This window comes from Ooceraea biroi, chromosome 6 (assembly GCF_003672135.1).
Source record: "Ooceraea biroi isolate clonal line C1 chromosome 6, Obir_v5.4, whole genome shotgun sequence".
NCBI classification, from domain to species: domain Eukaryota; kingdom Metazoa; phylum Arthropoda; class Insecta; order Hymenoptera; family Formicidae; genus Ooceraea; species Ooceraea biroi.
The window spans coordinates 14490059-14511660 of record NC_039511.1 but is presented as its reverse complement, the minus strand read 5'-3'; the positions used below and the strand labels follow the sequence as shown (position 1 = coordinate 14511660).

The 21602-nt window shown below is 34.0% G+C and overlaps 4 protein-coding genes, 1 long non-coding RNA gene and 1 pseudogene across 6 annotated transcripts in view; 3 read left to right on the top strand and 3 right to left on the bottom strand.

Moving 5' to 3' along the window:
• The window catches only part of LOC105285881 (cyclin-dependent kinase inhibitor 1C), a 32536-nt gene extending 29828 nt beyond the window's left edge, over positions 1 to 2708 (bottom strand). The window contains exon 1 of one of the 2 annotated variants that reach the window (XR_003406632.1): positions 2316 to 2702. The gene's annotated coding sequence lies outside the window, so the exon portion shown is untranslated. Of the gene's footprint in view, positions 1 to 2315 lie in introns of both variants that reach the window. The other variant, XM_026970191.1, reaches the window with a different exon arrangement.
• Positions 2709 to 3347: 639 nt separating this feature from the next.
• On the top strand, positions 3348 to 5651 carry LOC105285877 (odorant receptor 49b). Its single transcript, XM_011350407.2, has 6 exons — positions 3348 to 3635; positions 3882 to 4134; positions 4282 to 4385; positions 4641 to 4967; positions 5123 to 5395; positions 5504 to 5651. Exons 1-6 carry the CDS (start codon positions 3438 to 3440, stop codon positions 5555 to 5557), a joined length of 1209 nt encoding a protein of 402 aa, XP_011348709.1. The 5' UTR covers positions 3348 to 3437; the 3' UTR covers positions 5558 to 5651.
• Positions 5652 to 5958: 307 nt separating this feature from the next.
• Positions 5959 to 7828, top strand: LOC113562208 (annotated as a pseudogene).
• Positions 7829 to 8597: 769 nt separating this feature from the next.
• LOC109611401 lies at positions 8598 to 21181 on the bottom strand. Its single transcript, XM_026970771.1, has 16 exons — positions 21025 to 21181; positions 20599 to 20719; positions 20242 to 20517; positions 20039 to 20097; positions 19823 to 19964; positions 19359 to 19526; positions 19131 to 19284; positions 14240 to 14388; positions 13981 to 14039; positions 13477 to 13618; positions 13196 to 13360; positions 10027 to 10194; positions 9851 to 9909; positions 9625 to 9766; positions 9386 to 9553; positions 8598 to 9125 (listed from the first exon to the last, which is right to left on the bottom strand). Exons 3-16 carry the CDS (start codon positions 20380 to 20382, stop codon positions 8946 to 8948), a joined length of 1896 nt encoding a protein of 631 aa, XP_026826572.1. The 5' UTR covers positions 20383 to 20517; positions 20599 to 20719; positions 21025 to 21181; the 3' UTR covers positions 8598 to 8945.
• Positions 11314 to 12642, top strand: LOC105285876. The gene is made up of 2 exons (XR_895141.3): positions 11314 to 12022; positions 12103 to 12642. It is a non-coding gene; the product is annotated as an uncharacterized LOC105285876 (long non-coding RNA).
• LOC105285936 (glutathione S-transferase 1-1) lies at positions 12685 to 14388 on the bottom strand. Its single transcript, XM_026970190.1, has 5 exons — positions 14240 to 14388; positions 13981 to 14039; positions 13477 to 13618; positions 13196 to 13360; positions 12685 to 13002 (listed from the first exon to the last, which is right to left on the bottom strand). The coding sequence occupies exons 1-5, from the start codon at positions 14378 to 14380 to the stop codon at positions 12856 to 12858; spliced, it is 654 nt and encodes a 217-aa protein (XP_026825991.1). The 5' UTR covers positions 14381 to 14388; the 3' UTR covers positions 12685 to 12855.
• Positions 21182 to 21602: the final 421 nt, after the last annotated feature.

Here is a 21602-nt window from a genome sequence, read left to right as displayed (position 1 = left end):
AACGCTCTACTAGATGGTACGTAAAAAAACATATCATACCATTTAAAAAAACGAAGTTGACTTTCATATGACCTCTACGCGTCCACCTAATAACAAACTATTTAGAACAAATTATGTGTCCCTCGAAACCATGCAAATTTGGTCTGATACATTTTTTTCTATCACCAATAACAGCCGAGATATTCAGGTGGCCTGTTTTAGGTGCCTCACCCTGTATATTCACAAATTGTTCTCATTAATTTTTGAAATGCTTGTGGCTCGAAGGCTTCAATGTATGATTGATATGCCATGTCAGTTCAAAAATTATTTGATCGCATCTCGTGCGATCGGCGCCAAAATGATCGAGATATTTTTGTGGGCTATTTTAAAACGTAACTGATACCCAGAGAATCTATCTCGAGCGTTTTAATATCAACTGTATATTTAATTATCTTTTCGTAAAGATATGTATTCGGATATTCATGATCTCGCCTTAATCGCGATGACAGCAATTCTATTGTCAACAATGCCTCCACTTGGATGGATTTAATATCAACTTTTCAATAATACATTTCACACACGAGACTAAAACACTGCTGACGTCCCTGTCTGGGATCTTATCAAACGTAACTGTGTGTTACAAGATACTGCGAGCTTACATTATAAAACATTTCAAAAACTTGGCAACCGGTTTCCACCGTACGACTTTGTTTTTAACAGTTGCAATAATTTAGGACCGTAAGCATATTTAAGATCAAGAGCCGTCAATAAACATTTCAAAGATAATAACAAATTCACTAGGTGTTTTATCGATGTTAATTTGTATCAAGATATCGAAAAATATTTTATACAAGAAATACATGATAAAAGTATGCGTAAGAAACTACACGTTAAAATATGATAATTTTAAATTGTTATTAAAAAATATTTAACAATGTAATCAAACAATGTATCTATTACTCCAATACTGATGAAAATGCATCTTTTCGCCATTTTTCCGAATGTTCTATTAAAGATACTTTTATCATAAGTCTCTTGTATAATACGTTTTTGCGGATATCGCGAGATAAATGAAGATATTTATCTATAAAGTTAATTCCGTAAGGCGGCGAGAATCTGCGTAGGCAATCTGAAAGCCACGCTTAAAGGTTACTCTATCGTGAGCCTATTTTTCTGATAGTGCGTGAGATACGCGAGAGAAGGCGATAACATGAACTGGCGTTTCTATTCCGATAGACATAAGCATTCCGTTAAAAAAATTTTTATAATTATATGGGAGACACTCGTTATTACATCTTTGAGTATAATAATCTCGCGTCTTAACCGAGATGCGAAGAGTTAAGCATTTAATTAAGATAGAACGTATTTACGGTCACCGGTATATTATTAGTGATGGCTACGCGAAGTAGCCGAGTGTGTATGTTTAACGATGTTGGCAAAGCCTGTTAAAGCGAGCGAGATTTTCACGTCGAGATATCGGAAGTGCACGTCTGTTTATAGCTGCGAGATGATGCTTTTATACATTTCAACAGCTTCGTTGCTTCTTCTATAAAATAGTATAAAAATTCGTGCGAAGCTTGCGTCTTGTGCCACTTTACTTGCGCGCTTTTACCGCATTCATAAATTATTAGGTTGATGCAAAAGGTTCGTCGTTTCTGTTAAAATTAAGAATAAAACTTTGTACTTTGAATTATTGATTAAATCATTATTACTTTCACAATGTTTAGATTTTTAGATTTTTTTCTACATAGAAGAAGATGTCTCTCTTTTAAGTTTTTTTGTCTTAAATAATGCAAGTGGAAAGCTATGTTTTAAATCGAATTCACTTAACAGGTAGAGTTTAATTAATTTAATTAGGAAAATCTTTTGCAGTAATCTAATAATATCAAAAAGTGCATTATCGCTTTTAAAAGTTTGCATACTTCATCAATGACACGGTCAATTGACACTTCTTTATAGCTACATGTTGACGGTTAAAAGTATGAGCAATTCGACTTATGCTTGCGCTTTGAAAAAAGGCACTTGGGATATTAAATCTTCTTAGTTACATCGATATATATGCCATCCTCTTTTTTTTATGTTGTTTTTCTTTAACGGTTACGCGTTATACGGATATAAGCGCGCGGCACGCGCGCATTATATATATCTGTATAACAATGAAATAATAGAAACATACTAGATAAGGAGACGATTGCAACTGAGATTGATAAGTGTTTAGCATCCTATCAGAGTATGTATGTAACGTATCAAGTAAGATGTTACCGCGCAAGATGTCCAATTTGCCTCTTACCCCCTTGACTCTTATTATTTATTGATAAAAATGATAAAATACTTACCGTTAAGCCGAACACGTAAATGCTATGGAAGAGATAGTCTCCGTTTGTTGTATATGTTCGAGTATATGTATATAATACATATATAGATTATACGTAAAACGGCGTGAAGAACCAGCGATTTGGCGTTATCACGTCTATCAGTTGAGGCGCACGTTCTCTGTCTGTTGTTGGAGGTAGCAATAAATCTTAAATCTTTTCTTTCCCAATATACATATATTTTATAGCGAATGTCGTGATAATGCCGAATCTCGTTACCCATGTAGCTAAAATATATCGAGTTGCAATATAAGTATACGTATTTTCTCAAAAAAGAACATTAAAATATATGCGATAATATATCTCTATTGTGTACACTTTATAACACTATCCTTGTCTTTCCTGTCCGATGCAAGTTATTAATTACAAAATATATGCAAATGTTTTTGTTGATATAAATTTACTTGAGTCACTATTAGAAAAATTGAATACACGATAAAGCTTATGTTAAATGCATTTAAAAATTTTAATTTTGAATTTTCTTTTAATATAAATTACATATATCCAAATTTTTGTTAATGAAACTGAACTATTTCTTAATTAAAAGTTTTTATAAATTGCAAAATCAGGTTTAAATTGTCCTTCTTTAATGAGTTTCTGTTTTTACCTTGAATTTGTGAATCTGTGAAGTCTGCAAAGCCAGCTGCTTTTGACAAGTTTAAATATTTTATATCTCTCTTAATAATTAATAATATTTTACAAAATGAAATCTACAAAAATATGAGTAATTCGTGACTGTCGTTTCGTGTGGCGTATCTGCTTCTGTTCTGCGTAGTTGCAATCTGAATATACTTATCTAACGAGGTTCGTCAATAGCGCGAATACATTGACATTGCATGTGGGTTTTTGCTTCATGAGAAAAGAAAGAGGTGTATACCCTGTAATAACACAGTCCCTCACATCTGGCTATACAACTAGCGTGATAATAGGTTGAAGCACAAGAGCAAGAAATAACAAGATTAAAGATCGTGCCGTGCAATCGCCGCGCTACGTCTGTTATTACGTCTTTCTATATCTATCATTGCAACGTGCAATACCGCGAATTTCTTTAATACGGTATAATAGCAAAACTGCGGTCGGTAAACGATGGCGGTGGAAAAGAGGGATAGATTTCTGTCGATTCGAATATCAAGGTTTCTCATGAAAACAGTTGGTTTTTGGCATGCCAAATCGAAAGCAGAGGAACAGCTGTTGAACGGAATTTTGAGCTATACGATATGTATGATTGGTTCTTCTTTGTGGATAGAAGCAACCGAAATGTACGGCACCAAAGGTGACTTTTACGTGAGTGCTAAAATTTGCAATATTCAAACGATTGAGAAACTATTGAGTTAAAATTTTGAGATGTGTAAAGCACGTACAACAATTATTACAAGACAATAAGTCTAATAGTTATTTTTTATTTTATAAAATTTTTAATTATGCAACTTTTATGTATTAATTGTATTCTTTTTATACAATTTTATTCGTTTTATATAGTTAGTAGATATTTATTGGTACCTGTTTAGTCAGACTATATTAACATTTTAGGCCATCACATACACTGCTTGCAGTGCTATGCCCGTAGCCGTAGTTTTAATGAAAATATGCTTTTTTCTAAAAAATCGAAAAGAAATATTAAAAATGTTGAGATATACGGAAGATCATTTTTGGTACGCTCAGTACGATGAGTATGGCAATAAGCTTTTGGAAGATATCAATAAAAAGGGGATAATATTAATATGCACATTTATATTCTTCGTTCAAGGAGCTGTTGTCAGTTATATGCTGGCTCCTATAATCGGTATTCTGATCCTAAAATTACATCGTCTACTTAGTAGAGAATAGAAAACGAATGGTGTACAAATTTTAGTTTCAGGTACCAAATAATTTTCGTTCATGGCATTATTAAGCAGATATCACATTTATCTTTTATATCATATTTTTACAGAAAATGTGGGAAAAAACGTAAGTGACAGAAAACTCCCTTTTAATGTTTGGATCGGTGTTCCAACGAATGTTTCACCTAACTTTGAGATAATATTTTTTATTGAGGTAATGCAATATGTTCTCCAGTTTGCAATCATTTCAAATAAAAATGTTCGATTGCAAATAAATCTTTTATACAGAAAATTCTAATATAATTGTTAAAATATTTATTACATTCAGTGCCAAATCTTTAATTAGATTGAAATTAATGAAAATAAGGCATTTTATATTAACTACATCGTCTATTTGTAGCATTCCATTATCACTTTATCATTGTTAAATAGTATAAGTAGCTTTTCTTCTAGACGTATAATTTTACAGGTTTTATCTCTGATACATTCAGGCTTGTTGTTTTGTTGTTTTGATGTTCTCCTGGGCTTACTTAACATATACACTGCCGGTCAGTTTAAACTTCTGCAGCACCGTCTGGAAACCGCTCTCGAGAGAGTTGTATGTACCGATATCGTAAAATCGCTTGACCAGAAAAGAAAACAAGAACTGTACGAAGAAATCAAGAGATGCGTCATATTTCATCACGAACTGATCTGGTACAGCGAAAAAATGGAGAGTATCTTCATGTATACAACCCTTTGTCAGTTGATGGTATCAGGCATTCTGCTTTGCGTGGCAGGTTTTCAAGTGTTTTTGGTAAGACACAAGATTGCTCGTTACTCGTACAGAAAAAGCAATATTTAGATTAAATAAAGACAAGTAAGGAGTGAAAAAGGGAAGTGAAAGAGGAATATGAACATATAGTTACACTCGCTAATTTTCTCCATAAATCTGCATCTCTGTTGAAAAAGGGCCGAGGCACCCTCATCAGGCGAACAATATATATGTCTCACGCGAATGCCTGCGTCTGCCAATTGTTCGTCGTCACGTTCACATCGAATGATTTAATAGAAGAGAGCCGTGCGATCGGACATGCGGCGTACAACGCCAATTGGCAAGTTTTATCTCATAAGCACGATAAAAGAATCAGAAACGCTATTCAGATGATTATGGTAAGATCTATACGCGCCTGCTCCATATCCGCTGGCGGCTTCTTCCCAGTGTCTCTCGAGACATTTATGACGGTATGCAAATCCAGTGGAAAAATATGCGATCACCACGTTGCACGTGTGAATATATTCTGCTATATGATAATAACATGATAATATTTCATTAAAAAAATTTTCTTTCAGGTGATGGGCACTGCAGCATCTTACTTCACTTTGCTTCGCAACTTCATACAGTAAGCCCTCAAATCAATTCAGAATTATTCGAAAAATAAGAGGAACGGGAAATTTTAGAAATATCTGGCTCATTAAAAAAATATACTTTTGCAAATAATCTTGGTGCAGCGTTTTTTATCCACCATATATATGTATGTACGTACGTACTTCACGTACACAAGGAAGCTACTGAAGAACTGTCTATTACTAACGCGATACTTAATTAGCTGTTATAAATGCACATGAGATTACTTTATCGTTACTTTCTCATGCATCGCAAGTGAGAGTCTAGTTTGCGGTGATGTCCGAGAGCTACTCGGAATACTGACTCAAACAGCGAGGGAAAAAAACGCCGAACTCCAGAGTATTGTCCATGTGAGATTGAATTTAATATGAAAAACCGATTGACCTCTTCGATAAAGAAGATGTATATGATTGTAGCCTGTCACCAGTAATCGCGCTCCAATTTTCTGCCTGTTAGTATAATGGATTTCCACTTACGCTGAGGTACTTCGGTCATTCGGATGCACTTAGAGTCACGGCGACGTAAGAAAATTACAAGGTTCGGGATGATGGAGAGTAAGGAGTATCATTCGACACGAAATCCGAAGAACGAACGTGACGGAGAAGATACTGCCGTTCAAATTATAACTCGACCTCGCGCGTCACTCGCCGTATTATGAAATCGCTTACACTCTGCCGATAATGGCACAGCTGGAAAATGTACATCAGCGTGACATCTACATTAACAATCAAGTTGAATTTTTTCGATACGCAGAACTTCAATCTCATTGATGATGTCACTTTTACAGTCACTTTCTGCTATAAATCTGCATTTTTTGTTTCGACAATTTTGTGCGCACGTTCACGTGGCCGCGCAGCTGAAGATTTTGAACCGTAAAGTGGATATCATCACCGAGAAATGCATCGAGGACTCGGCGAACGAAAAATGCCAGCCGGAAATAGACTCGATTGAGTGGGTGCTCAAGAAATTGCAGAACTGCGTACAGCAACACCTGACGCTCATAAATTACATACGTGCGTAACATGCAACGCGTGTTTGCCATCATATTGCTTGGACAATGCCGCTCTCTAGCGTGATCATCTGCTTCAGTGGATTCAGTTCAGGTCTAAGCTCACGCGAGTTCTACCGCCCTTCTGCGTATCATCTTGCAAAACTCCTTGTAACGCGTTTGCTCGTAGGTAGCAGATGTTGTCAAAAATGCATATTTGCAGTCCAGTTCGTGGGCAGCCTTACACAGCTGCTCATTTATACGTGGACGCCTAATGATATCATTGTGCGAAGCGCAGCTATCTCCGATGCCGCTTATAACTCCAAGTGGCATCTTCTACCCGGCAATGGCTCAGGGAAGTCATTGAGGGAAGGGCTAATTATGATCACGATCAGAGCACGTCGGCTATGCGCATTAGCTGCTGGCCATTTCGCGGTTACGTCCTTGGACACTTTTACGAGGGCAAGTGTGACGCTACAAATGACTGCCTTAAAACTTCTCCGGCATAGAAGTTCCTTTACTGCAAGTTTTAAGAAACGCCGTTTTTCTGTGCAATATTATACAAGTCACACTTTACCCTTTCGTACGGTTGTAAAATATTTCAATGCACATAAGTCTCACAGTTGCCACAGCTTCGGCATTTTTCTTATTTAAATATCTTAAATTAATAGTTTTAGATCTCGCCTCTAAGCGCATATCCAAAAGATCTCAAATATTTCGGGATCAATTGCTTGTTGAAGATAATTAAACCTTTTATTGTATTTTCTGCTATCTTGCTTTACTTTTTATTTTATTATGTTTTATTGAAAGCTGAGGAATGTTTATTTAGATATTTGATATTCTTATAAAACCTATCAAAATTTTTAATTTAATTTTCGTTATATTCTATTTGATCAGAAAGTTTCTTCGGAATTTTTCATAAAAATAAAAGACAAAATTGCCCAAATTAGAATATTATTAGTCAATGCATACGCTATTTTTTTGGACTACTGCTTACTATCTTTGAGGCAATAGGAAGATTCTATCCTGCCAGAACTTATTAGGTTTCTGGTTGAAGAAGTCGTCGACTCTTTTATAGAAAGAATTGAAATTTTTACGATTGAGTGAATTTTGCAGTGACCGAGGTAAATAGCGCAATGTCAGATGACTATAGTGAATGTTCCCACTTAGCTCCGATATTTTTTTGGATGATCAACGAAACGCGTGGTGTGGTTTGATAAACACCTGATGAAACACAATACTCTTCCAGTTTGCAAGTTCTGGTCGTTTGTCTGTAGGTAAATAAACGATTATATTATATTATATATTTTTACGATAATACTTTATTATTTATAAAAACAAAATATTTTCTCTAGATTAATGTAAGATACGTGGTTTTTAGAACAATAGTAACAAAATAATTTTTATTGAGAATTTTAGCTTATATTTCTATTGTAGGTAAAACAAAAATAAAAAAATAGTCAAGAAATTACTATAATAAATTAAAGTTTATCTTGGCAATAAAATGAATTTGTGTGAATATTACGTGTGGAAAATTATTTTAGAAAATATGCAAATTGAGTAAAATAATGACTCATCGTAAACAGAGATAAATGTTGCAATTTTCGAACTAATTTTTGTAATCTTCAGTAGATTACTAGCCAACATATGATATACGCATACAACACATACTGAACATGAATCGATAAGTCGCGCGTTGCCATCAGTCAATACATGTATTCGCGTCTTTTTCACTTCAACAAAATTGTTTCCAACAAACGAGAATAAAATTCTTTTATTTTTCTTTTAGAAAGATTTTTTATATAATGCAGAATTAAAAATATAATAATAATACGTTTTATATATTGTTATTACATTTGTTCAAATCAATATTAAAACGTTTTCTAATTTTACTATAACAATGATTAATTTTTCAATTTATGTTGTTTTTATGCAATATTCTGTAAGCATTTAATGAGAGATGCGTTTGGTATAAATATCTGAGATATGGGCTTTCTTCTTTATCATATTTAATCTGCTGAGTATTTAATCTGATAAGTAACATAACAATATCAATAATCGATTTTGATTTATTGTTTTCTAATCGCTATACAATTAACACTGCAGTGTAACGCGACAGTTGAAAAATACATTTATGTTTCACTAGCTAATACATTTCTTTTTCATTCGCCTTTATTCTTGCTTTCATGCTTATGAAGCGTGTTATAAAAATATCTCAGAAACTAAATACAATCACTGATAAATTCTTATAACAAGCAAGAGTTTTCTCGCCACCTTCCTCTTTCTTTCTTATTATTTATAAAATGTAATTTAAATGATAGCATAACATGAAAAACAAAATGTGTATAAGCATTTTGACTACTTGAACGTTTATATTGTACGTTTACTATATTGTATTATTATTCTTCCTCTTCTTTTTCTTCTTCTTCTTCATGTTCGCCTTGTGAGTTTTCTAAATATATCTTTTTAAATGCTTCAATTGGCTCGGCAATAGCCTTCTCATAACCAGGTACAGTTGTTTTTATATTCTCCAGCCACTTGGAAACGTTTTCAAAGTTTCCCACGTCAAACCCAAAAGACTGCCATAACGTACATAACAAAGATAATTTTAAATTTAACAAAGATAATTTAAATTTCAGAGATAAATCTTAAATAAATATATTATGTTAGCGACTTAGCGAGAACGAAATTAAATCCATATAAAAATCTACTTTAAAAGGATATTTATAAAAGGATATATAATGTAATAAATAAAAAAATAAGTATCTTAATTTTCTTAATTGTATCTTAATTTTTCCTAAAAATAAGTTTTTATTTCGCACAATGCTATTGGAATTACCTCTGCTGCAGCTACTGACGCAACCATGGCACAATCAGCGATTGTTAAATTATTTCCGGCTACGTAATCTTGTCCTTCAAGAAATTTGTCCAACAATTGAAAAGCATTTACCATTTTCTCATACTGTGCTGGATCGCACGTATCGGCCAATTTTTTAAATACAGGGTACTATAACAAAATATGCAATGAGTACTGTACTACAGTATGCTTCATTGTAGGATAATTAAGCATGTACTCACGTAAGAGGCACTTATACTCGACAAAAGTGGATCCATATCGAAGTACAATCGTTGATTGACCACAGCACGCGCTTCCGGAGTTTGCGGATATAAATTGTTATCTTGGCCATACTGATCAGCCAAATAGCACATAATAGCTCGACTAAAATATCATTTTTTCATAAATATTGTATATAGATGCTACATATATGCGATTCGTTACTAGAATATTTATTAGTATACAGACCTTTCTGATAGCTTCAGGTCATCGTCGATCATGAAGGGAATTGTCTTTTGCGGATTTATCTACGAAAATGGAATTTTGTTTTTGTATTTTAATAGAATGCAATCAGTTTCTTCGACATAGGAAGCAAGAGTGCTCTACTTGGTAATAAAAATACAAATGCACATCCAAATGCTTACCTGTTCATACTCCGGTGTCAAATGTTCACCATTCAATATGTTCATTTCTATCAATTCTAATTCAAGACCAATCGTTTCTGCTACGAGCACCACAGCTCGGCAAGGTGGGCTCATATTCATATAGTACAATTGCACAGGCATGTTCGGTATTAAACTAATCAATTGTACGCGTTATTTACGTAGATTTCAATACGTGTAAGCCGTTTTTTTTTCACCGAAACAAACGGACGTGCAGTTTCAGGTTTGTACTGTAGAAGACTGAGCGGTCTGGAATTGTGACTCATCAATCGATATATACTAACATATGACATTTAGATACAACCGATATAGACTGACATAGCTACTGAACTTTATTAGAATTTCATATAGTATTAGAGAAGATGTATAAACATGTAAATATATACGTTTTCGTTTATCTTATTATGCTATGTTTGCTTCAAAAATAATTTAAGAAGTAATAAATATAATGTTAATAAGTATAACAGTTTTCTTAGTGTCTTTCTTATACAGGGTGTCCCGGGTTTTAACCGACAAACTGCGGGAGCATATTCTACTAGTGGAAATAAGAAAAAATTCTTATATCGAGTTTGCTTAGAAATGCTTTATTACAAAGTTATAAACCAATATTGAAAAGAAATATCAGATAAGTAACAACGGATTTTTTCACAAAAATATAAATTATCTACGCAATGATTTAGTGACGCATTTCAAAATGTTGTCCTTGCACATCGATACAAGCTAGACATCGACGTAGTACAGAATTTGTTACGGTACGACATTCCTGAAAATTTTGTTGCATCTCAGTAACTGAATTAGTAATTCGTTGCTTTAAATCTATCTGGTACTCTCCTGTTAGGAAATCTACGTTGATACTCTCGTACGGCAGCTCGTGCATTTCCGTCACAGAATCCGTACACGAAATGAATATCGGTGTATTCCTCATTTGAAAACACTTTTGGCATTCTGATAGTAATTGCTAGTTGACACGACGATTGAAATCTAACAGCTACTGTTGTGAAAGTAACAATCATACTGAATCGTTTCAACATAGTGAACATGAATACATGTGAATACACGTAACATAAACATCTTGGACCTTCCAAATTCTACACTATGTTCCGTTGTTACTTATCTCATATTTCTTTTCAATATTGGTTTATAACTTTGTAATAAAGCATTTCTAAGCAAACTCGATATAAGAATTTTTTCTTATTTCCACTAGTAGAATATGCTCCCGCAGTTTGTCGGTTAAAACCCGGGACACCCTGTATATTAGATCGGTGCTATAGACCAAAAATTTCTGCATAGTCCACTTTTCTATAATATCCGCTGTATTTCTGCAATCACCAATTAAATGCGACGAACGTAAGTAGGGGCTCTTACACTGTAATAATTGCTATCGTTAAACGCTATTTAAAGGGTGGGGCCAAATGAACATCGGGTCTAAGAAAAGTCGACTACCATAGCGGCAAATTACGCGCGTAATGAGAACGAATGAGTTCACGGTTCGAAAGACTCGTTAACATCGAGTTCGAATTGAAGATTGTCCTTATGGAAAGCGATACAAGAGCAAAACTTCTCAGTTAAAGAAATTACCAGCGTTTTTGTGCGCATTTTTAAACTTACAATTCAAGAATTTACGAAAATGGATTTTATTATAACGTTTTTAATTAACAAATGCGTTTTTAATTCAGCGTAATTAACATAATATAAAAAATTTATTAAATTTGATATTATTTTCTTTAGACATTGCATGTACTTTTCTACAACTTTATATCTTATTGTTAGTGCTATAAACTTGAATAAGGCACGCTTTCAGTTACAAACTTATGTCGAAATCAAAATTCAAACAGTTTTGGAAAAATAAGGCCAGCAGCACATAAATACGTAATAAAATCTTGTCTTTAAATAAGTTCATTACAGACTTTATTCCAACAAAAATTGGATTTGAAGATTACCTGCCAAAATATTTAATTAAGAGCTTGTAAAAGTAATGGTAAGTAATTGTAGTAGAAAAGGGGAGAAAAACTCAAGTTTTACGTTAGAATAATTATATTAATTATTAACTGACTTTAGGTACAGTTTCCGAGAGCTGGTGTATATACGTAACTCTGCAACTGGTCGATAAGATGGAATCTGCCTGTTAACAGGATTTCAAGCAGAAAGGGAAGGGTTTTGGTCTGGCCACTTGCCGTGGAAACTTTTTGTTCGTGACAAAGCTATGCCGCAAGCTAGGTCAAGATTCTCCGAAGGCAGAGCGCTCATGGAAACTATGTTAAATTGTTTTTCCGTTGTTAAGTAACCAGGTGAGAATTTCCAACTCTACTCTTGCAAAATTCGTAACAAATATATGCATTGTTCTTTAATAATAGATTTTATTATAACGTTTTTCATATAACACATAATTTTTCATATAACAAAATAATGTGCAATAAAGAGATCTACAAAATATTTTGTATTGAATTTTACATTTAAAAAGAACTATATCTTTCAAACATCCGATACACTTTTCAAATTCTAGTACATCTATTGTCATAAGTATTATCATATATAGAATCATATAGAATATATAAAAATTTATCAAGTTTTTTCTGACAATAAGACAAAAGTTAATAATAAGACAAATGAAATTCTCATTTTTTAGAGAAAAAAATGTGAGGGTTTTTAATATTTATATTTTTCTAAAATTACAATCACTTTAGTTGCAATTCTGTCAATTAACAACCACAATGTATTTGTACTAAATCAACATTTAGAATATGTAAAAATACTGTAGTAGTGTAAAAAAACACCAATGAACCATTGTTCAATTGTCGAATCCATATCAAATTATTTGATTTTTTTCATGTTCTCTATAAAATCTTTAAATAATTTTGCACCAACAACATCGATCTCTTTGTATTTAGGTATCTCGGTTTCCATTCTGGTGTGCCATTTCAAAATGTTGCTATATTTATTAATATCGAATCCCAAGGCCTGCAAGAAAAAATAATTAAGTTGCCAATATGATTGCAATTTTATTTAAAGAACGAAATAGTAGTAATTAAAATTTAAATTTACAAGAAAGAAAAATAAAGTTTTTATTGATTCTGTTGTAATATAAATCTATTATATTGTTGCTGTTTTATAGATTAATCAAAAGTATGTTTGTAAAAAACTAATTGCCTACCTTCACATTATTAACGTTGACGGCCAACGCAAAATCAGCGATTGTTAGAGTTTTTCCTGCCACGTAGTTTTCCCCTTCTAGAAATTTATCCAACAAGGATAGTGCGTCGCATATTTTTTCGTATTTCGCCTGATCTGGAGTAGCGTTCTCAAGTATTATTGGACGCTGTAATTAATACATCATTGCATTACGCATTGAATGGCTATCAACTTTATGAATAATTTTATATTTGTCATTACGTATAATCTATTACATATGTTATTTACAATATAGAAACTTACATAATAATTACCAAGCGATTGATATAGAGTTCCCATATCAAAATAGAGCCTTTGATCAACAAGGGCCCGTTTCTTAGGATCTTTTGGATAGAGGGAATCATTTTTGCCATATTGATTGACAAGGTAAGTCATAATCGCACGACTGTAAGATAGACAAATCAATATTAAATAGTATTACACAGTATCACAGTATCAGTATCAGTATACACGGTATCTAATTAATTGTGATTAAATTGCCTAAACAATTTACGAACGAAATATATGAAATTGATGCTGTGTAGTTCTATACAGTTTTTTTAATGAAGAAAATAAATGGAAAAACAAATTTTTAAAGTTTTAAAGTTTAAAGAAAATAAACGAAAAAAAGTTTTCAATAAAGAAAATACAGATGGAAAAAGAGCAAAAATTAGGTAAAAAATATTAAAAAATTGCATTTTTTGATTATATGAATAAAAATAAAAAGTTTTAAATATTTATTAAATTGTAAGATAAGATTTTCCATACCTTTCCCATAAATAAAAGCCATTGTCATTTAATGTGGGTACCGTATGTTGTGGATTTATCTACATTTAAACACACGATATCACAATATCATCAGAAATTATGCAGAAAAGGCAGAAAGAGAAAAAAGAGAGTATATGTTGGAAGTAAAATTGAAACTTCTAGATGTTCATTCGTCACTCGTTTTTAATTAAGAAGCTCCTTGCAACTATGCTGCTAAAACAGTACTTTAACTTTAGAAAATTCTATTATTCCTAATTACCTTGAGGAATTCGGGTGTCATATGTTCGCCGGCCCTAAGGTCAATATTCTTCAAGTTTAAATCCACTCCTACGGCAGCCGCCACCAAACGCACGGCTCGGCACGGGCCACTTACAGCAGTATGGTAAAGATCGATGGGCATCTTGAAATCTGCGAAACGCGTGACGCGCGATTAATGAAGTAGTCTATGTGATCGATCGCCCGTCAGAGCGTTTCGAGAGCGTTCGAGCGACGTGAAATAATTTTCAGCAAAACGCGCACGGACTTTTATATCCTTTTTTTCACTCGTAACTGATATCGATTATTTCATATGCATGCGCATTTGTAAAACGGAAATCGCTGTGTCACGTTACACTAAATAATACGTAATGTTATCTCGAATAAACACTCGTTACTCGTATATTACGTATGTACATATTACAATTTACAATAGAGATTGTAAATGTACACAAAAGTTTATTTGTCAATATGGTCGACAGAACTATTACACAGACCAGCAATGCAATCAGCAGCTTTGTATGTTAGGTGCATGTAAAAGTTTTAGTCACTTTTTGCTATTCTTTTTCGAAGATATTGTTAAATCATGATACACATGACGTTTTGCAAATTTCGATGCCAATTTGTCAAAAACGCGAGAATTTATTTGACATTTATAATCCCAGAGCGTTAAAACAAAAGACTAAAACTTTTGCATACACCTGATATTTATCCATGGATTCTTGACAGACATGAATAATGATTCCGCATGTTCATTTGCATGTTCATAAGTTTCGAAAAATGAGAAACGGTTCGAATGCTCGTAGAATTGAAAAATATCCCTCATAAAATTGAACCCGTGCACAGTAAATTAGAAATTTGCAATCGTCGAAACGGTCTTGCCACTCTGCTGGTATCGACGAATTATTCGCGACAGACGTGGAGGAGCGCGAGAGAGATAAGTCACAACGGACCTGGAGATTGTAGTCTCTCTGGAGGCGCACAAGCGAGATTATGGCACGGACTGTCTAACCAACTTGCTTGTTGAAGCTATTTATAAAGTCCACGTGAAACAGTACAGACTCACTATTCTACGCACGCAAGAGTGAGATCGATCATGCGTCGAGGGTTCTCAATCCTACGATTGGCGAGGATTGTCATCTTGTGTTCTGGAGACATGCAAAGAGCATCCAGAACATACATCCTGGATACGTATATCCTGAAAGTATCCTACTTTACTCCTCTGGACATCCTGTGGAAAAGTAAATGAGTAAACTTACTAAAATAATTATATTGAAAATAAGTGTAACGTATATCGAATTTATCTTCAGCGGATGTCCAGTAGATATGTATAAGATATTTGTTTTATTACAATATTTGACATTGTTCAGTTAGGTAAAATGTTTAATATGACTGAAAATAGTCATATATGTTGATTAAAATTATTAATTAAAATAATTTAAAAATATCTTTAATAATAACAAATAAAAAATATTGTTGAGAATACAAATATTTAATAAAATAGTCCAGATATCCTGGACATATTGAGAATGATTCTGAGAACGTTTTGCGCTGTTTTAGGTGATTTCCGCTGTTATCGTTATTTCTTCAAATAATCGCCATTATCTGTGCCATTTACATAATAGTGATACAAGTGATAAATAACTTCATTACAACGAGCGATGTATATTATTGGTGAAATTTATATTTGACAGTAAACAATGTACTATATTTTATATCCATATTGAGTAATTTCTTTGTCGATTACTCAATTACCTCTTTTCACAGTGGTATAGACTTAACTTGATAAAAAGTTTGCAGCTTAACTAGATAGATTTGCATAAATTCATTATTCAATAATGAAACAAATAATTCGCATTCGACATGCCTTGTCGCTTATTTGCATGTTTACACAGAACTGTCTCGTGTGGAGATAAAGTTTGTCGATAGAATTTATTTTTATGGAGTTTTGAGCAAGTTCATAAGATTAAACTTGTGAATTTGATCACGTTGCGTTTTAATTTATCAACGCTCTTGACATGTTTAAACTTTCATCATCTAATTGAACCAGCAGCGTTAATCAGTTCCAGTACACCGATGATTCGTCATCGTACAAAAGCTGCCAATCATGCTTCACTTTGAACATTATGTGAGAAAACTTGTAAGTTATTATTTATCACTGCTGAGTCGTGGGATGACTTAGCTAGATTCATATCGATATATAAAGAGAATCTTGATTTGCAATCTCTTGATGACACAATGTTAACTTGTTTTTTACTTGCCACATTATATAATATCTAACAAATATTTTAATAAAAATAGAAGTAATTTCAGTAATAAGTAATAACAATAATCTTTTCTATATCTTATTTACAAATATTAATTTATATTTTCTGTTTAATAATTGTAATATATGAATTTGAAGCCTTTTACTAGGTACATATTTATTTCTTTTTACGAAATTTATGTAAGTCTCACAGCCTATTTTTATAAGAAACTATATTTACAGAATTCTGTCTTTTAAAAGATATTCAGCCAGAAAGACAATTGTATATAGTAGGTAAAAGCATGACTCTGAGCATTCATATGGCCTTCAATTGTAAGGCTACCTTCTAATGCCAATGTATATTGTATGTATAGTACCCAGCAGTGCATAGATGTAATGAATGAAGTCAGAGTATCTAAAAATATGCACGATGAGAAAATGATAAAGAGATCTAATTCTTTAGACCAATTTTGAGCAAATTATCCCTCTTTTCTAAACAGGTTGTCAATTAATTGTATATTTAATAGAATATTATAACAATTATCATGACTATAAAGTTATGTAGACGTTGTCACAGTATAAGTATATACTTATACTGCCAATGAACGTATAAATTGTTTTAACGTCAACTGTAGTCGTAAATATAACGAATAACTTCGCGGCGCGATCGATTGTTAAGCCGTAAACTCTGTAAAATTGCGATCCAATTTTGTCTAAAGTTACGCAAAGGACCAACACAATACCAAACATTTGCATATTGCAGGTACGTGGCACACATGACGAGATTTCAATACTTACAATTCCGAATTATCGAATTACTGCTTCGAATTCACGAGATTCGTTTGATCAAAGCCGGATGGGCGGGTTTAATCGTTCGTGGTTGACCGTCCAGCAACTTCCTCGGAAAACGCGAGGCATTATCGCATAAGTAGCTCTATCGAGTTATTAGCCAGTTGCGGCTCAGCCAATGTTTAAACTTTTAACGCAATTATACTTGGAAATTTCCTACAAAGCGAATTAATTCGCCACGAAACTAGCTAACATAAAGCAGTTAAGTTAATAACGTCGATAGATTATCGTATAAAAGGTTAAACCAAATTTATTCAATAGAACTTTTTTACATATTCGCGGCGCTAAAGATTCTCACACAGACTGTTCTCAATAAACACTAGCTCGTTAAGTCATCATTTTCCCAATAAAAGCTGCTTTTAGTTATGTTGCTGCTTCGAATTCGAATGTTAAAAAATATTTCTTTTACACAGAATGAATTCACAGTTAAGTAATTATAATTGCATAAAATTATAAATGTTTAAATTAAATTTATCATTTATGCGATCAAGAGAGTTATTAATTATATTGGACATTTAATAATATTTATTTTACGAGCACTAAATTTTTCTAATCAATAGAATTTTGTGAATTTTATGAAATATGAAATAACATCTAATTTATAATACCGTCGGTGAAAGAAAGGCAAAACCATTCCGACATGTATCCAACATGAGCTAACAAAGGCAAGCGGTTTCTTGCTACATCCGCTTCCAGAAGGACTGAATTCTACAGCTGTGAAACGCGTTTCTGCCTCGTCATTGTCGAACATCGCCGGTTGTTGCGTAATTGCTCGCGTGTAGAGAGAAGACCGATGTACATACACCCGTATCAGAGTACGAACGCGAAGCGATACTAGCGGAGATAAACGATTAAATGGTACATGTAGGAAACATCGGGTTGAGATATCGACAAATAAATGCTACCAAATAGGGTGATAAGTATGACTATTCGCCGATAAGAAGTCGGAGCATTCGCAACAGCGCTTTTATCATCGTTACTTTGCACTTTTGTCGCCAGCGGTAGAAGGTTGATCTGGCTTGTTAGTGATCAATACAAACGCTATAGACATGGCCGAGCAAAATTATAGCCAAAGAAGCGAGATCTTCGGATAATGTTCGCCACCTCACGCTTTCCCTTTATTTCGACGATTGCTATCTGTTCAGCTAATGCGTGCGCTTGAAAAGAATAATACACGTTCGTGCACTTCGAGACGCCGTGCTTCACGTGACTAGGCGTCACGCTGTAATTAAGAAAATGAAGTGTAATGATGACAAAGCGAGGCGCACTGAGCAAGGTGCTATCGACTCTATGCAACTCGCGGCTCGTCATTGCCATTATTATAGCCTTTCAGCGTTTGCTGCATGAATATTGATTCTCGGTATCTTTGTCAATTTCGTTGTAAACTCGGTTTATGAACATCTTTGATTAAATGTGAAGCTGAAATGCGCGCGAAATGCCTGGGAAGGAGGAAATAAGTGGACACAAGTGACACTTATTTGAAGGGAAATTATACTAATTATATTATTGTGGAATTGCCATTTTATTATTTCTTATTTTATTTTGTATCTTGTAAATTATTACTCATGCGGAGAGATAGACGCTTCGAGAACATAGTGATTATTCTATAAAGTATCCGCTGAGATAAGAAACGAATACTGCATTGAAGAAAACTGTGGAAATGTTTAAAATTGTGAAAGTAAGAAGCGCATTTTAAATTCTATAAGCTAAAGATGGGATTTCATGTCTAATCTTGATCTCCGGTAAACGAGGTATTATCGATCCTCTACTTTAAGCGCACACAAATACCCATATCCACGTTAACTAGATTCTTGCAGGTTCGCGTGGTATATTTCGGTAAACGCCTTAACACCCACGGCGTGCACCTCTTCGAATCCGTATCTCTCTAGGCTTTCTTTGCAACGCTCATAGTACGCGGCAACATTATCATATCGACTAATGTCAAAGTCAAAACACTACAAATGAGAAAATTATTCAATTCGTTTTTGAAATTGCCATTTCAATCGTCCGATAACAAGAAAACACTTACCAGTATCGTACAGATAGTTGTACTGATAGTGAAATCGGCGATAGATAAATTCTCACCAGCCGCAAATTGTCTACCTTCGAGGAATAAGTTGAGCACCTCGAATGATTTCTCTACTCGCTTCAGATCTTCCTCGTTAATAGAATTAGCTAAACCTTTGATTACCGGCAACTATCGTAAATGATAATAATTTTATCCTTTATTTTTTCACATTGTATCTCATACAGCAAGTTTCTGTGCTGCATGGAATACATATGGCAATAGAAATGTTACAAAATCATGAAAAATAATTGTCTTAATGTGCAGTAATTATAAATAAAGAAAACCTGCGACAGGGATAGAGGAAAAATGATTTTAAATCATAGAAACGAAAACTGCAAAGATATCCAGTGAGCGTGCAGAACATGGCAAAACATTGCGGATCACAATATCGATGGAAGAGATTACGGCAAGAAATAGACACGCACGTAACATTTTCCCATGTTGGAATAGAGACTGCCAGCATCGAAGAATATCATTTGATCGACCAGTGCCTTCTGTTTCGGATCTTTCGGATACAGAGAATCATTTTTCGCGTATTTGCTGACCAGATATATCATAATCGGACGACTGTAATGACACGTAACGGTAAGTTAAATATTGAATGCAATTTAATTACAATGTAAAATATGCATTTCACTCACCTCTCCCACAGAATAAAACCGTTATCATCAATGGTTGGTATGGTGTGTTGCGGATTTATCTAAACCAAAATAATGCTTTACAAGTTTCACGAACTATTTTCATTATACAAACTGTTTCTAATTATGCAAATTGGACTGTGAATTCCTTTGTACCTACTAAGAGTTAATAAATCTAAAGACAAGAGAAACGCAATGCGAGAAACCTGTAGATACTCCGCTTTCATATGGTCCCCGCTCATGACATTCACGATCTTGAAATTAAAATGAACACCTAGAGCTTTCGCGAGTAACACGATGGTGCGGCAGGGTGGACTTGGTGGTAGGTAGTAACAATCAATCGGCATCTTGCGGCTTTTCCTTCCTCTCGTTCGCCCGTTGCTTTTTTTATTCCCTTCGCGCTACTCTGGTACTTCTGTTTCTTCTTCCAAATTGCTCCTCCTGGATTGTACGTAGAACAGATTTTTGTACTGTAGCTGAAACTAAAGACAAACTTTCAAATTTGTAGACCTGCGTTTATACGTGCGTTATCACTGTGCACAAACTTCCTTTCGCCTATTTACCAGTGGTAGTTTTAAGGCGAAACAAAATATTTTTATGCAAAACTAATGTTTCCAATCGTATTTGCACGAGAGAAATACTCGGTCTTCAATAAACACAAATATCTCTCGAAGAAAAAGGCTACTGCAAATAACAAATAAAAATAGACCTGTAATAATAATTGATGCCGAGGACAAAATTATGAAAACGGTAAAATATTAAGAATTAAATGTAATTAAGTTTTACGTCTCTTTCTTTATAAAAATATCCTTTACTCTAATTCAAGATTTAATTAAACACTAACTGCGTAAGGAGTGTTTGCCGTATGCAAATAACAAGAATAGTTACATTCTACAGAGGCATATGTGATCGCTCCCTTCTAATTACCGTTAACGCAACAATTTCGCTAATTAATGTACCGTTAAACGGCTTTCAGACGTGATCCGTACCTGACGCTTCCAAACGCTCCCAAACCCGATTGATAGCAATCGATGATACTTGTGACCCTTACACATCAATCTAATTAATTGCCGCGTACGTTACATCGCACGTTAGGTCGACTCAACGTGTCAGAAATACAATGCTCGCCGCCTCTGGAAACGGCAGCAATTCTTCCGCAGAAAAAGGCAAAGATAAAAGAAGAGAAAACGCGTGCGCGCGAACGAGTCGCAAAGTTGTCATAGCAATAGCGTACGGCCAAACAAAACCGCGAAACTCCAACGTTAACATTATCCGTTACGATCGAAAGTTCCCGGTAAGGTCAATCGATCGGTTAATAAAAACAGGAAGGACGTTCAGTAAACGTAACTTGCTGTGCTAACTGTACAGCTTAAAAGTAGAGCAGCAAAAAGTATAAAACCGAGTTATATTCTCGCGATCCTGTTACGTAAGAAAATTAACTTATTTCAGGGGATAAAATTGCCAGCATCATCGCAGTGTATTTTTACATGAATTCTCTTTAGCTTATACATGAGATACGACGAAAATAAATCGCTCAACGTTCTGCGGGAAATTGGTAGCTAATTTT

Coding starts and splice junctions, on each gene's coding strand:
- LOC105285877 (XM_011350407.2), top strand. CDS start 3,438: ATGGCGGTGGAAAAGAGGGATAGATTTCTGTCGATTCGAATATCAAGG. Junction 4,135..4,281: donor TATGCTGGCTCCTATAATCG/GTATTCTGATCC, acceptor ATATTTTTACAG/AAAATGTGGGAAAAAACGTA. Junction 5,396..5,503: donor CTCTCGAGACATTTATGACG/GTATGCAAATCC, acceptor ATTTTCTTTCAG/GTGATGGGCACTGCAGCATC.
- LOC105285936 (XM_026970190.1), bottom strand. CDS start 14,380: ATGCCCATCGATCTTTACCATACTGCTGTAAGTGGCCCGTGCCGAGCC. Junction 13,361..13,476: donor AATCGCTTGGTAATTATTAT/GTAAGTTTCTAT, acceptor TATTAATTACAG/CGTCCAATAATACTTGAGAA. Junction 13,003..13,195: donor TCAACGTTAATAATGTGAAG/GTAGGCAATTAG, acceptor TTTTTCTTGCAG/GCCTTGGGATTCGATATTAA.
- LOC109611401 (XM_026970771.1), bottom strand. CDS start 20,382: ATGCCGATTGATTGTTACTACCTACCACCAAGTCCACCCTGCCGCACC. Junction 13,361..13,476: donor AATCGCTTGGTAATTATTAT/GTAAGTTTCTAT, acceptor TATTAATTACAG/CGTCCAATAATACTTGAGAA. Junction 9,767..9,850: donor GACCTGAAGCTATCAGAAAG/GTCTGTATACTA, acceptor ATGATATTTTAG/TCGAGCTATTATGTGCTATT.